The sequence below is a fragment of the Culex quinquefasciatus genome, chromosome 3 (genome assembly GCF_015732765.1).
Source record: "Culex quinquefasciatus strain JHB chromosome 3, VPISU_Cqui_1.0_pri_paternal, whole genome shotgun sequence".
Taxonomy (NCBI): Eukaryota; Metazoa; Arthropoda; class Insecta; order Diptera; family Culicidae; genus Culex; species Culex quinquefasciatus.
Genome location: NC_051863.1, coordinates 21,870,188 through 21,886,147, shown reverse-complemented (window position 1 = coordinate 21,886,147; position 15,960 = coordinate 21,870,188). Strand labels below are relative to the sequence as shown.

The 15,960-nt window shown below is 31.2% G+C and overlaps 1 protein-coding gene across 2 annotated transcripts in view; it reads left to right on the top strand.

Moving 5' to 3' along the window:
- LOC6048311 (tyrosine-protein phosphatase corkscrew) overlaps window positions 1-8,948 on the top strand; it is a 47,777-nt gene extending 38,829 nt beyond the window's left edge. The window contains exons 7-10 of one of the 2 annotated variants that reach the window (XM_038263544.1): window positions 1,651-1,840; window positions 2,775-2,894; window positions 3,060-3,124; window positions 7,606-8,948. In XM_038263544.1, coding sequence (XP_038119472.1) covers window positions 1,651-1,840; window positions 2,775-2,894; window positions 3,060-3,124; window positions 7,606-7,664 — 434 coding nt within the window. In that variant the 3' untranslated portion in view covers window positions 7,665-8,948. The remainder of the gene's footprint in view (window positions 1-1,650; window positions 1,841-2,774; window positions 2,895-3,059; window positions 3,125-7,605) is intronic. The other variant, XM_038263545.1, reaches the window with a different exon arrangement.
- Window positions 8,949-15,960: the final 7,012 nt, after the last annotated feature.

Here is a 15,960-nt window from a genome sequence, read left to right as displayed (position 1 = left end):
ATTCAGAAAAATTCTGAAACCTTTAAAAATTCTAAAGGATCTGAAAATTCAGAAAATTCTAAAAATATCCATATTTTGAAAATTCCAAGAATTCCAAAATTTTAAAAATTAAAAAAAAAATAATTTTTGAGAATTCTAAAAATTCTAAAACCATTAAAATTTCTTAAAATTTTAGAAAATTCTAAAAAATTTAAAAATTTAGGAAATTTTAAAAATTTTAAAAATGTTCAAAATACTAAAGATTTTAAAAATTCTGAAAATTCTAAAAATGTAGAAAATTTTGAAAATTTAGCAAATTCTGAAAATTTTTAAAATTCTGAAAATTTTTAAAATTCTAAAAATTTAGAAAATTCTTAAAATTTAGAAAATTCTGTAAATTCTGTAATTTTTTTAAATTCTTAAAAACTATAAACATTCTAAAAATTCTGAAAATTTTGAAAATTCTGAAAATTCTGAAAATTCTGAAAATTCTGAAAATTCTAAAAATTCTGAAAATTCTGAAAATTCTGAAAATTCTAAAAATTCTAAAAATTCTGAAAATTCTGAAAATTCTGAAATTTTTTAAAAATTCTGAAAATTCAGAAAATTTTGAAAATTCTGAAAATTCTGAAAATTCTGAAAATTCTGAAAATTCTGAAAATTCTGAAAATTCTGAAAATTCTGAAAATTCTGAAAATTCTGAAAATTTTGAAAATTCTGAAAATTCTGAAAATTCTGAAAATTCTGAAAATTCTAAAAATTCTGAAAATTCTGAAAATCTTGAAAATTCTGAAAATTCTAAAAATTCTGAAAATTCTAAAAATTCTGAAAATTCTAAAAATTTTAAAAATTCTGAAAATTTTGAAAATTCGAAAATTCTGAAAATTCCGAAAATTCTGATAGTTCTGAAAATTCTAAAAAGTCTGAACATTCTAAAAATCCTGAAAATTCTAATAATTCTGAAAATTCTAAAAATTATAAAAATTCTGAAAATTCTGAAAATTCTTAAAATTCTGAAAATTCTGAAATTTCTGAAATTTCTGAAAATTTTGAAAGTTCTTAAAATTCTGATAATTCTAAAAATTATAAAAATTTGAAAAAAAATATTGATAAAATTTCTGAAAATATTGATGATTCAGAAAATTCTAATTTTTTTTATTCAGAATTTCTGAAAATTTAAAAAAATCTGGAAATTGTGGAAATCCTGAAAATTATGGAAATTTTGCTTATTAGAAAAACTCCCAAAATGTTGTAAATTATCAAAATTCTCACAATTCTCAAATTATTCAAAATTCGAATGTTCGGGACTTTAATTTTTTTCGGAAATTTCAAATTTGTCGGAATTTTTAAAATTTCAATATTGTTTAATATTTTTTTAAATTTGGAAGTCTCAAAATTTTTAATGATTTAAAAATTTTCAAGGTTTTAAAAATTCTCAAAAATTTTAAACTCTCAAATTTTTAAATTCTATTATAAATTTTTGATATTTTAATAATTTTAAATTTTAAATTTATTTAATGTTTTTATTTTTTTTAACAATATCGAAACAAAACTAAAAGAATGAAAATTATGTTCTATTTGAAAAAAAAAAAAACATTGAAAGTTAAGTGCAAATTTAAAAAAATATATAAAAAAACTCTTCAATAACTATCTTTTCCCAAATCTTTGCAGGCCTCGATTGCGAGATCGACATCCAGCGGACGATCCAGATGGTGCGCTCGCAGCGCTCCGGCATGGTCCAGACCGAGGCGCAGTACAAGTTCGTGTACTACGCCGTGCAGCACTACATCCAGACGCTGTTCCAGCGCAAGCGGGCCGAGCAGCAGAGCCTGCAGGTCGGCCGGGAGTACACCAACATAAAGTACGACGAGATCTACGTTTAGTTTTTTATGGGGGCTAGACTATTTTTTTACGGTGGGACGGGTTTGGAACGGTTCTAGGAGGATGTTTTGCTACTGTGTAGTAGGAGTGCCATTTAAAACCTTCCGAACGCGTTCCAGATAGCCGATCCCACGCGCTCTCTTTCGCTCTCACCTCAAAAAGTAGAATAGTTTCAACTTTGTTTGCTTTGTGGAAGTAAATAAAAATAAATGGAAATACAAACCAACGCAAAATGTAGCACGAACCAAGCGGTAGTCATCAGCCAAAAGTCAATCCCAGTTGTCTATTGTGATATTACTGTTATTGTAAACTTAACACTTTCTAAAAACGAAAATGAAATAATAAAAAATGCCAAACTTTCCGTACCGTGGTGGAATAACGTTCAAATTTACCATATGTCCTCAAAAAGTCCGGTTTGACCTTGAAAAATGGGTTGCTTCGTTCCGCCCGATCGGTTCTAGTGCGTTTTGCGTTGGTTCGTTAGGCAAAATCAGTGCCATCTGTTGGTGGTTCCACGAAACGTCCCGGTTGCCTACATTTCGGCGCTTTCCCTCTAAACAATCTACCTTCAGGCGTTTCAACTCGATTTCACCCTTCTGTTGGTGAAATATGACAAAAGCGCCTGAAGTTAGGCAACCAAAATGCAGTTTTTTGTGTAAGAGAAAACGCCTAAAGGTAGGCAACCATGGCGTCTCTCCAAAACGCCAACAGATGGCACTGCTAAATTCTTAACTGCTTGCTTCACTACTAACCGCATACTTTTCAGGACAAGTGCGTGTGGTGTGTGTTCGTGTTTTAACCCTGTTTTTGTCTTTCTCCTTCTTTTCTCACTCTCTTTCTCGCGCGCTCTCTCTGTTTCTGTACCAATAAAAAAAAAATCACCCATCCTAACCACCGGGCGTGCACACCCCCAGATATGCATGTGATAGCAGTGATCTGCAGCGGTCGCCCCTGCCGGCCTCCCTCTCGACACTAAGCTTAAACACTAGACAGCAAGAACTGCCCAATAATCGCTCGCATAATCACACGACTAGGTATTGTTATTGTTTTAAAGAATATTGGGTTTCTTTTTGGTTTTGTTTTTTTTTTCATAAATCTTTTGTTTGTGGTAGAATTTTTTTTTTATCTTACTTTTGTTTAGCTAAATAACTTTGTTGAAACAACAATTTTGCTAACTTAAATTTTTTTTCCTCACTTAGATCAACATCCGACTCCCAAATACCACTACCGAGGGCTGTGACTGACTTGAACAATCCTTCATCAGGTAAGTTTCGAAACTCTTATGTAGCTTTATGATCAATAATTCAACCATTGTGGATTGCGCAGTAAAAAAAAGTTTTTTTACTTTTTTATATTTCTAATCAAATAATTAAAATGTACTCTGAGAAACTTTTCAAAATATTTTTTTTATTAATAAATTAAGTTTGCAATTTTTCAACTGAAAAGTACTTTTTTTTTTGTAAAATACTCCATTTTCAAGTATTTGCTGGCTTATATCTGGAATCATTGTAAAATTTTACAAAATTTCGAATAAAAGCATTTTGAAAATTTTAAAATAAAGCCAGATTTTTTATTTGTTTTTAAATGGAATTCTACTTAAAGCCCTTTTGAAATGTTGGATTTGATTTTAAAATTAGTGTACACTCAAAACCCGATGGTTTGACACTAACTGTTGTCAAACGAACGGGGTCACCTTTTTAGTTTGACACCCCTTTTTTCTAAAAAAGTGTCAAACGAAAAAGTGACCAACCACCGGGGGTTGAATGTATCTCAAAAAAGATAGGGGAAATATATCCTTTCCAATCTAAAACCTATCTTCGTCATATGGACAGTTTGCCTCTACTAAGTAAGCAAATGTTTGCTACTTACTGGCCAAAAAGATCAAATTTAATGCACTTTTGATCATAATTTCTCATCATTTTGTTGGAACACACAGTGCCACACGCGAGAAACCCTCAAACGCTTAATGAATATCGCCAAAATCAACTTTTCACTTTCGTTTACAAGCGCCATCAAAAAATCAAACGCGCCAAGTCTTTTGACGTTTGAATTTTTGACTACCCATTCCAATCGAAAGCTGAAGAAAACCGAGCGAGAAGCGAAGGCAAATAAAGAACAAAGGGTGGCCACCAACACTACCAGCAGCGCCTGTTGGAGTGAGCCAGTGATGCCAGGAAATTTTCTCTATAAATGGTACTTTTCGTGAGTGTTCGCTTAAAATTTCATCAATTTTGGCAGCACTAAGCAGACCCAAAAGAGCGCTGGAAGTAAAAAAAAAACTAAGCTGAAAATAGGAAACGGGCGTGGCCCAATGCATTCTCGTTTGATTAGAATACATTTTGGAAATATTTTTTTAACACATCTTTGTTCAACTTAGTTTGTTGTTTTTTTTTGCAAATTATTTCGCTATTTTTTTAATTTGTTATGTTTCATTTGGATGAAACTTTGTCAAAACAGTAATTTTGCATCATTAGTTTTTCCACAAAATGGGTAAATAAATATGTTCAGTGTAATTTTGTGATCGATGTATTGTCTTGTTCTTATAATTAGGACTTTTGAGAAAAAAAAATTAAACTCGAAAAAAAATTTTTTAACAAAAGTGTAGATTCCCAATTTTTTTTTATTTTTTTTTTAAATATGATTATTGAACTTATACAACCTTTAAAATTTTGGTTAGTATATTAAATAGGAAAAATTATCTTTTTGAAGACCTTTCCAAAATGCATGCCTGATTTTAAAATTTTGAAATTATTTTTCTTGAAAAGTTCAAAGCATTTACAAAGGTTTTATTTTTGAACATTGAAAATCTAACCAATAGTTTCAGAGATATAGTCAGTTGAAAATTACAGGCTTATTAGATCCCGATCAGACGGAAATAACGTGGGAATAACATTTTTTGATATTTGAAAATACTAGGCCAATAACACTTTATGTTATTTATAACAAGAATTGTTATTCGTCGTTTTTTTTTTTTGCAATTGGATTGTTATTGTAATAAAAGACTAATAACTCTTTTAGTTCTTCTTCGAACAAATCTTTACTATTTTTTTTGTTATTTTAACAACTAATCCGATCATCCCAATAACAGCTGGAGTTATTTTTTCATATAAAAAAAAGTTATTCCAAAGTTGTTTTGGCGCTCAACCAATATCAGACAAATAACATTTTTTTATAATAACAAAAACTGTTATTCCACTCTGATGCAAAAATGGAATAATCAAGAAGATTTGATGTCACTTTCTGTTATTTGAACAGTATTTGTTACTGAATTGGTATAGATTTTGTTATTACCGTCTGCCGGGATGATACCAGGAAAAAAAATCATCGAATCAAATTCTTTGTGAAGCTGTATCTCAGAAACTAATTTTCGATTCTGAAAGATCCAGAAAGAAAATCATAGAAAATTGTCTTAACTTTTCAAGTATGTTTTTTCTCGAGGTGTTTTTCTTTTAAAAACAAATTATAACAATAAAGATTTTAAAAAGGTGCTTATTTTATATTTTTTCTGTCGTTTTTCAACAATTTCAAAAAAAAATCGAAAATTCATAACTTCTGAACCATATTTTGCTCCATTGCACTAATGGCTCAAAATTTTTAATTTCCTATTGAGCAGTTCTCTCAGATTTTGGTCATTCCATTTTTTGTATTTTTTAATCCGACTGAAACTTTTTTGGTGCCTTCGGTATGCCCAAAGAAGCCATTTTGTATCATTAAATTCTCCATATAATTTTCCATACAAATTTGGCAGCTGTCCATACAAAAATGATTAATGAAAATTCAAAAATCTGTATCTTTTGAAGGAATTTTTTGATCGATTTGGTGTCTTGGGCAAAGTTGTAGGTATGGATATGGACTACACTGAAAAAAATGATACAAAGTAAAAAAAAATTTGGGTGATTTTTTATTTAGCTTTTTGTCACCAAAACTTGATATGCAAAAAAACACTATTTTTAATTTTTTTTATTTTTTGATATGTTTAAGAGGACATCAATTGCCAACTTTTCAGAAATTTCCAGGTTGTGCAAAAAATCTTTGACCGAGTTATGAATTTTTTAATCAATACTGATTTTTTCAAAAAATCGAAATATTGCTCGTAAAAATTTTTCAACTTCATTTTTCGATGTAAAATCAAATTTGCAATCAAAAAGTACTTAAATTTTTTTACGACCAATATTTCGATTTTTTGAAAAAATCAGTATTGATTAAAAAAATCATAATTCGGTCAAAGATTTTTTGCACAACTTGGAAATTTCTGAAAAGTTGGCATTTGATGTCCTCTAAAACATATCAAAAAAGAAAAAAAAAATAAAATAGTGTTTTTTTGCAAATCAAGTTTTAGTGACAAAAAGTAAAATAAAAAATCACCGAAAATTTTTTTACCTTATATCATTTTTTTCAGTTTAGTCCATATCCATACCTACAACAAACGATCAAAAAATTCCTTCAAAAGATACAGATTTTTGAATTTTCATACATCATTTTTGTATGGACAACTGCCAAATTTGTATGGAAAATTATATGAAGAATCTAATAATGCAAAATGGCTTTTTTGGGCATACCGAAGGCACCAAAAAAGTTTCAGTCGGATTAAAAAATACAAAAATTAAAATTCCAAAAAAGTCCGATTTCGTGGAGAATTGCTCTAATTAAGAAAAAAATTAACTTAAATACGTGAATTAGGAATTCAACTTGTAGTGGAAAAAAGTAAAGAAAAACGCTTTTTTTCGTGCGCCTTTTTTATGTTCTAATCATAACTTACATCTTTACCGAAGACAGAATTTCATACATTTACATACTCATTATGTATACTTATCATACTCAGTATGGGAAAAATATTTGCTCGATCATAGTATGCCGTTCTAAAATGGAGCACTTCCATTCGAGCAGTTTTTGCTTTTTTCTACAATGTGTTTCTTATGGAGCGAACTGTCAAAAACTGCTCGACTGCGGGTGCTCCATTACTGATTAAAAAATAAAGATGCCATCTTTGTACGGTCAGCATTGAAATTTATTGAATGGCATTATATGTTAGTAGATTAGGTTTTTTTTAATGATGAATTTATTGGCTTAACCATTTCGGGCTGTGCGGCAAATGATCGAAAGACAAAAGGTCGAATGCTGAAAAAAGGTGAATGAATGTAAAAATGTCAAATGGTCAAAAGTATGAAAATAATGAAAAGTCTATTTATTAAAAAGTGTTCGTCTAGCTGTGACATTTTCGCAGCTTTGATCTTTTGACATTCATTCATTCTAGACATATCGATGTCTCTGTGCTCTCTTATTCTCACTAGCTAGGAATCTCAGCAAGCTTAGTACAAGAGAGCACAAAGGCCTGTAGAAAGAGACAAAAAACTAATTTTGAAAATCACATGTACCTAAGATATTTTTTTACATTTTTCTTCATTTACTCAAAACATAACTTTAAATTGTTGTTGTTCTCCTAAAATATGCCCTTAAATCAGTTGCGCCACCAGCACCACAAGCGGGCTTGAGTCGAACTACGCAATTTTAGTTCGAATCCAACAGATGGCTCTGCTTCCCAGATTTGAGGCAGTAGGCTATCTTGATTAGGCAGCATCTTTGTTCGAAATGAGTATGATTTTTGTTCTTTTTTCTATTTTAAGCCTAAATTCAAGTTTTTCAAAGTTTAAAAAAAACTCTAGATTTTTCTTTCTAAAATTTACTCAATAAATCAGCTGTAGTTATCTCAACCACGTTTTTCTTTCTTTTATCTTTCAATCTCAGTATATGAGAACATTCCCAAAGAATCGCGACCACCCCCGACGCCACCGAGGAAATCATGACAAATGGATTTTTAAACTGGTTGTAAACAGCCATCGAATCCAATCCAATCTGCGCCCTGTCTCTGTGTGGAAAGGGATGCACAACAAAAAAAAAGTGAAAGAAAAACGCGCAGTGAGATCTAAAGAAGAAGAAAAACACAGCCGGAACCCGGGTTCGAGAACATATAAGCAAAGTGTGATTCATGGTAGGAAAGGTGAATTAATTAAGCGCATGTGACGACGACGTGATGAAACAAGTAACATTCACAACAACAACAACAACAAAAAACAACATAAATGGAGATAATAAAAAGAAGGCAAGGACGACTGCGAGAGAAGCAAACTGTTTTGTTATCTTACTTATAATGAAAATGTTTTTTTCCCGTTTTGTTTTTTAAACATTCAAACCCACAAAATCAAACAAAGCATGCAAATTGCAACGGAGAAAATGCAAGCAAAATACAACCAGTTAATAGATATTGCATATATATATATAATAAATACATTTACGAGATAGTTTAGCAGATAGTACTAGTTATTTTTTTGGGAAAATAAAACGAAAGCTCTTCCTACTCATCCCCGCCGTCATTTGAAACAAAATATATTAGAAGAGAAGTTAAAAAAAAATCCACAAAAAAGAACGTCTATCGAAATACAATACAGAAAACATTAAAAGAAGAAAATATTAGCGTATCTAGTCTAACAAATTGTCGCGCAGTTTGAAAACACCCCGTGTTGGTTCGACATTACAATTACACGCTAATCTAGAAAACAAAAACGGGGCTGACCGTAAGCTGCAAATGTGATGAAAACATATGAGAACAAAACAAGTGAAAGAAGTAAGCAAAACGTGTGAAAGTGCGAGAGCGAACTCAGAAACTCCCAAATTCTAAAATAAAAAAAAAAAATCTTGTTACTTTTTGTTTACAATTTTTGCTTCCTTTTAAACGGTCATTTACTCGAGATTAAGTAGTTTTGTTTTAGTGTGTTTCAATGCTGCACCCGCTACACTTTTTTTTTTGTTTCTCTTACTTTTCTGTTGAAAGAAAATTGAACAACAACAAAAAAAAAACAAAAACAAAACGTTTGAGGGAAGATTCAGGAAAGGTTTTACGCGTCGAATGTTACTGTCATATTCTTTGTGTTATTATTACGGAATCCACACCGACACATACACACACACACACTCTGAATGAATATATCATTACATGCATCGTTTTTGGTTGCGTTTTTTTCTTTTCGTATCACATTTTCCTTGTTTCTTTTCGTTGCGTAATTTTCGAAAAGCGGCTCAACAAAAAAAAACATTAAGAAAGAAAGATTTGAACGAAGAAAAGAAAAAAAGGATAAAATTTAAAACTAGAACACGAACCCCCGATAAATAAACAAAAAGAAACTCGTTATCAATGTGCTGAATGTGTTAAAGTAGAGATTTTCAAATATTTCCCGCAGAAAAGAAAAAATTAAAACAAAGAGTAGGATATTGCATAAATCTAAAGCAAAAACATAAATACAGTGTAAAGCAAGCAACAATCGATAAAATAGAACCATCTATCATTATATTTTTGTACCGACGACAGAAAAAAAATAAGTCAAGGATGATAAACTTTACCCTAAAACGAACAAATTAACAAAAAATCACAAAAAAATAAGTATGCATTTTTCTTAGCAAATAGAATTGCATAGCCTACTTTACTATTGTTTCTTTTTGTTTGTTTTCTTTTGTCTTTTGTATGACAGTTGAAAAAGAAATCATTTTTGTTTGTTTGACTTCACAAACTTTACAATAACTTTTTTTGTTGACGAATCTCATGTCATAATCAGGCAGAAGAAATTATTGCTAAAAATAAATAAAATGAAAGTGATAAAAACTCATTAAAAAAGAATGTCGAACTGCTAGTCTCTTCAATAGAATACAATGTTTCTGTTGAAATATCCGAAAGCCATATCTCTCTTCTGAATTGTTTAAAATCGTATGATTAGAATAACACTTATTTATTATACGTATTTGTTTACCAAAAAATAAGCAACTTTCTGTAATTTGTTTTGAATTCGTTAAACAAAAGCAAAAAACTTATTGTCATAATTTTCAGAATGACCAAAATTTTCATTTTGTTCATTTTGATCATTTTGATCATTTTGATCATTTTGATCATTTTGATCATTTCGATCATTTCGATCATTTTGATCATTTTGATCATTTGGACCATTTGGACCATTTGGACCATTTGGACCATTTTTACCATTTGGACCATTTGGACCATTTGGACCATTTTGATCATTTTAATCATTTCGATCATTTTGATCATTTTGATCATTTTGATCATTTTGATCATTTTGATCATTTTGATCATTTTGATCATTTTGATCATTTTGATCATTTTAGTTATTTTTAATCTGTTTGGTTTTTGTAATTTTTGTAACTTTGTTGTTGGTTTGTATGAAGAAACCAACATTCGGCCACATTCGGAAGGTCCAATCAACTCACGGTCTCAGACGATCTCTAATTGAGTCCATCTTTGACGCATAGCTACAGCTCGCTAATTGAAAAAGGTAGCACGCGTATAAAACGAATACTTTCCGCAATCGAAACCATTAGTCTTTTGGCGACATCCCTCTCCGGTGTCATGCTTGCTAACGCGCTACTCAGAATTTGGGTTTTCCCGGTGTTAATTGCTCCGCACGTCGTCGTCGGCACCGTTCCGACGGACTGCGTCACCATCAAAAGCCACGCGACCGGATCGTACCTCGAGTTGGACGACAGCTTCGATGACCTTCGTACGCACGTGACCCTCGGTGGGGCGCTGGACCTGTGGAACGTTCTACCGGACGGGGATGGCGAAGGAGGGTGGTTCCGGATTCAGCACCTGGAACCGTACCAGGATCTGTACGCGGCCAGCGAGCAGTACGAGTACAGTGAGGACTTGAGGCAGGTGTTTACCTGGGCAAATGGAGCCACCGTTCGGCAGGGTCATTGGGACATTACGGAGTTGGATGGTGAAAAGGTTGGAAATGGAACGAAGAGGTTTCTCATCCGGAACACGTACTACAACGAGTATCTGTGTGCGGCGCACGAGCGAGTTTTTACCTGGAGGACGCATGCCGACATCGAAGACAGCTCATTTATGTGGACGATTCAAAACTGTGACCAGGAAACGTTTCCTTAGTGAATAAATAGAGTTTCTGTAATCAAATTTGTTTTTTTTTCAATGACTTACTCGTAAACAATAAAAAATTTCTGTAATAAAACATATAATAAAGTTCGAAAAAGCAAGCTAGTTGCACTACTGTGATGGATAATTTGTAACTTTTCTCCTTTTCTGTCCCCAACTTTGAATTATTTCCACCGGATTTTATCTGTAGGGTTATTAAGCATGCCAAACTAAACCGAAGTGCGCTTTTAAATTTGGAAATTTGGTGAAATTTGCCCGAAAAATGGTCAAATTTTAACTTTTCTGCAAATTTCCATATAAAATCCATATAAAATGCTGGGAAATCCCCCTTACCTTATCTAATTTAAATACCTTGGTCGTGCGTTGCATTTTGACATTCCGTGATAAACGCGTTTTAATGTTTGACCTTGAATAAACAAAAAACGAAAGCACGCGATGTAAGCAATAACAAACACGTTTTGTTTGGTTGACCATTCTGTGCATTGTCCCAAAGTTGGGTTGAATTTGGTTGCCAAAGTCCCGAGTTATAATTGCAAATGTGTCAAGCGCGTTTTTACCTAAAATCCCTTTGGCCAATTGCCGCACTTACATCAATTTTCAGGGTGTGTCAAGATAGCACGACTGACTGTCTGTCTGACTGACGGTCAGCCAATATATTTTGTGGGGCTTTGACAGCTCGAGCTCGATCATTGTTTGCATAAGGACACTGCGACAAGGAGTTCATCATTTTTGGTTAAATTATATTTTTTTCATTGGGCCTAGGAAACCTTATAAGGCTTTTTAGGTCCAGTGAAAAAAATATAATTTAACCCAAAAATGACGAACTGATGCAAACAATGATCTAGCTCGAGCTGTCACAGCCCTGCGAAGTATGTTGGCTGACATATCGGGCGGTCAGTAAAGAAAATCAGCTAGAAGTCGCCTGACAAAAAACTTTTGCTAGAAAGAGATAGGAAATCTGATGCAAACAAACCTCCAGCTGTAATGTAAACATACTTTGAATGTGTTGGTAAATTTCTGACTAGAAAGCCTTATAGAGTTATCTGAGCCCGATCTCACGCACACTAGCTTACCATTTGTTTTTGCTGGCGGGTACAAATTATAACCTAAAAACCCTTCGTGTACGTACACGCAATACATGCGCTCGTAGATAGCTCTATTGCTGTGGACTTCTCAGAAAAAAATAGTTACACTCTAAAAAAATGACCCGGAATTTTTATTCGACTTACACTATTGAATTTCGCAAAATAACCCGTTTCGAAAAAAATAATTTTCTAAAAACATTTTTTTAGCAGTTGCACAAGTTAGTCAAAATTAATTTAGCAGTGTTGTTAATTTAAAAAAAAAATTTTTTTTGAAAAAAGGGAAAAAAAGTCGGAATACTTTTATTAAATTTTATTTTTATTTACAAAAAAGCTTTTGAAATATTAACAATTCTTCAGAACGGATTTTCAGATTACCGACCATTTTATTACCATTTTGATGATATAGTCACTCATTTTTTTTATTATTTTTATTTTGTTTACCTGCCAAAATGGCGTTACGATATTTTTTTTTTGAAAAAAGGGAAAAAAGTCGGAATACTTTTATTGAATTTTATTTTTATTTGTAAAATCAAATTTACAATTCAAAACTACCAAAGTTATCGTCACCTAAAAAGTCGACGCTATTCTAACTTTTCAAAAATATTGTTTTTTCTTGACTTCTATAAAGTAGAGCGTCCAATTTCCCGGGGTTACAAAATTCCCGGGAAACGGGAAATTTTCAACAAATTTCCCGGGAATTCCCGGGAAATTCGAAATTTAACGAAAATTATTCTAATCCTTTTTCTGATTAATCTTTTGCAACGAAATTGTATAGAACAGCAACTTTAATGGTCAAAATGAGTGTGAGGATCAATTAATGGCTTGACTGCTTGTAAAAAATCATGCAACTTTGAGAAAATATATAAACTTTCTAATTTTTAAATCTTTCAAATCGTCCCAAATGAAAGAAAATATTATTAGCATTTTTGTTGAGAAGGATTTTTTTTAAATCTAAGTGTTTGGACAGTGAAAATCTATGTTAAACAACCATAAAATTGCTTTTAAATTTGTCTCAGTGACCATTAAAAAAAAATAAAAAAAGTTAACTTGTGAATAAATAAATAATCATTGAATTTACCTTAAAAAACTAATTTCTATCGCTTTTTAACTTGAAACACTATTTTTTAACTTGAAAATTTAATACGAAGTTGTTTTATAATGGTTTTTCATGGTTTTATGATATGATTCTAGTTATATGGTATTCAGCCTAATAAATCAATTAGATTAAATTTTTTTTTGAGTATTTAAAAGTGGTTGAAATTCAACGATATTTTTTCATATATAACCCTGTTACGCCCTTGGTAGCTCACGTGCTTCATAAATTTATTACTTCAATCTGTAATTTCTCGAATACTTAGAAACAAATTCTTCTCACACCAACCTTTTTTAAAATTTAATTATATCAGTTCAATTTCCATCCAACATGTTCAAGGTGTAAAAAAGTTAAACAAATCTCAATGTTGATCTTGGCCGGAAAATGTAAATATCTTATTTTCAAATGATATTACAAAAAAAAGCCTTAAAAAAGGATGTCCAAAATAATTTAGTTTATATTCATTCCATAACAGCGTAAATTTTGTTGTCCAAAATATAAGCAAACAATATTCTTAGTGGTGAATGCTTCAGAAATAAATATTATCTGAATTAAACCTTGACACGAAATTTACAGACAAGCTAATTAGTCAATATGCACAGTAGATGGAAATAAATAAAATCAAATCAGGTTCTCAAATTATTATATTTTCTATAATTTCAAAACATTGGTGCCAAAAAGGTAGGAAAATGTATACTTCTGCTTGTATTTCGGGAATTCCCGGGAAATTTACAAATTTCCCGGGAAACGGGAAATATTTTTTCCGGGAAATCCCGGGAATTCCCGGGAAATTTTTTCCCGGGACGGGAAATTGGACGCTCTACTATAAAGTTATTGGGCTTGCCAAATCAAGCAACTTGGGCGAAGGCACAAGTCTAGAACTACAAACGCTGAAAAAATCTCAGAGGTATTTTATTAACTCGAGATATTTTGCTTTGAAAATGTCCAATTTTCAAGGAAAAGTTGTATAAGACCACCCTAACGAAATTCCCAAAAAAAATCCTGCTATCCAGATATTTCAGCGAAGTTGGAGTTACGAATGGTGCTGGTGCACACCCAAAATGTCAAAATTGCATCATTCCTAACGCCATCTTGGCTTAAACATCTGGATATGTTTTTCCATGTAATTTTGCCCGCTGAATCTGAATCTGCCCTCATAATATAGAGTTTTGGTCACATTTTGGGTTTATACGATAATTCAACATAGAACTTTTCACTGAATTTTGCGATCTGGGCCATTGTGCATTGGTTCAATGTGTAATGTTTTTCCGCAAAAATTGTAAAAAAAATCTTATCTCTTCGAAAAAAAAATGTTTAGGCCAAGCTAAGTCATGACTCCTACAGGTAAACAAAAAAAATAATAAAAAAAAAAATGAGTGACTATATCATTAAAATGGTAATAAAATGGTCGGTAATCTGAAAATCCGTTCTGAAGAATTGTTAATATTTCAAAAGTCTTTTTGTATGGATAGCTGCCAAAATTGAGACTTGTATGGAAGAATTCCAACACGGTGTGTTTTCTGGGCAACCTTAAGGAGAAAAAATAGTCATCACTACTTTCAAAAGTGTCTTATAGGAAATTTTCTCAGCTTTCCAATGCTTCTAAGAGCAAAATGTTTCATCGGGAAATTTCTGAGATATCTCTATTTTAAGCTTTATGTTTTAAAATCCTTAATCATTTAATGGAAACTTCTGAATAAAAGTCCAGGAAACTTGTCAAATGATGTATTTCATGTGTCATTTACTCATCAAAATGTGCAAAATTAGACGAGAAACAACTTTGTAGAAGGTTGCAATCCGCTAAACAATAAAAAAAATTAAAACCGATTTTTTTTAAGATATGGGATTTATTCAGAAATAAAAATCATAAAACCGTATTAAAATATGATTTTTACAAGAACAAATAGATTATTACATAATTGTTGTGTACAAATAACACCAGTCTGCTCTGATTTAGCTTGTTCAACCGATACTTTGGCAGGTTTGTGATTGATAGGATATTACTAGATTTTTATGAATAAATATCATATTTCCTTAACCAAACATCAACCATCTGCATGAATACAAAACATGTTTAATACTCGAAATTGAACTACATACTACTGTTGCAAGCTTTAGGAGAAATATTATTCATTTGTATGAAATAATTGTTTATTATTTTTTTTTTTTGTATTAAATGATCAAGGAATTAGCAACATTTTAGAAGTCGTATAAATCTCATATTTTTAAAGATGTTTAATGCAATACCTTGATTTTTGATGAAATAGTTTGAAAAGAATGTTTCTGTTTGATAATATTTAATTTTTGTTCAAACAAATAACAAAGTTTGTGACAGTGTTTTCGGCATTCTGAGTTGAAAGACTCGAGTTTTATTGCTACTATTGTGTACATTTTCAGCAGTCAACATTTTATAAAATTTTATCTTTACTTTATACTCGTGAAAAAGGGACATTTATGACATTTGAAGCTACAGTAATATGTAGTACACTTTCGATTTTAAATTATATTTGTATTTATGTTCCTGGTTAATGTTTGTTTAGAAAATATAAATTTTATTCATAAAAATTCAGTAATTCCATTTACAATCACAAAGCTCGAAAGTTTCGGTTGAACAAGCTAAATCACAGCGACACGTGATATTTGTACACACAAAAAAATAACACAAAACACAACAAAAAATATGTAGTAATTTAATAATTCTTGTAAAAAATATATTTTTATTTCTGAATAAATCCCATATATTCAAAAACTCAAAGTGTTTAGTGATTTGCAATCTTCTACAAATTTGTTCTTGCCTTATTTTGCACATTTTGATGAGTAAATGACATATGAAACACATCATTTGATAAGTTTTCTGAACTGTTAGTATAAAGTTTACAATGAATAATAAAGGAATTTAAAGCAAAAAACTTAAAATATAGATATCTCAGAAATTTCCCGATGAAACATTTCGCTCTTAGAAGCAA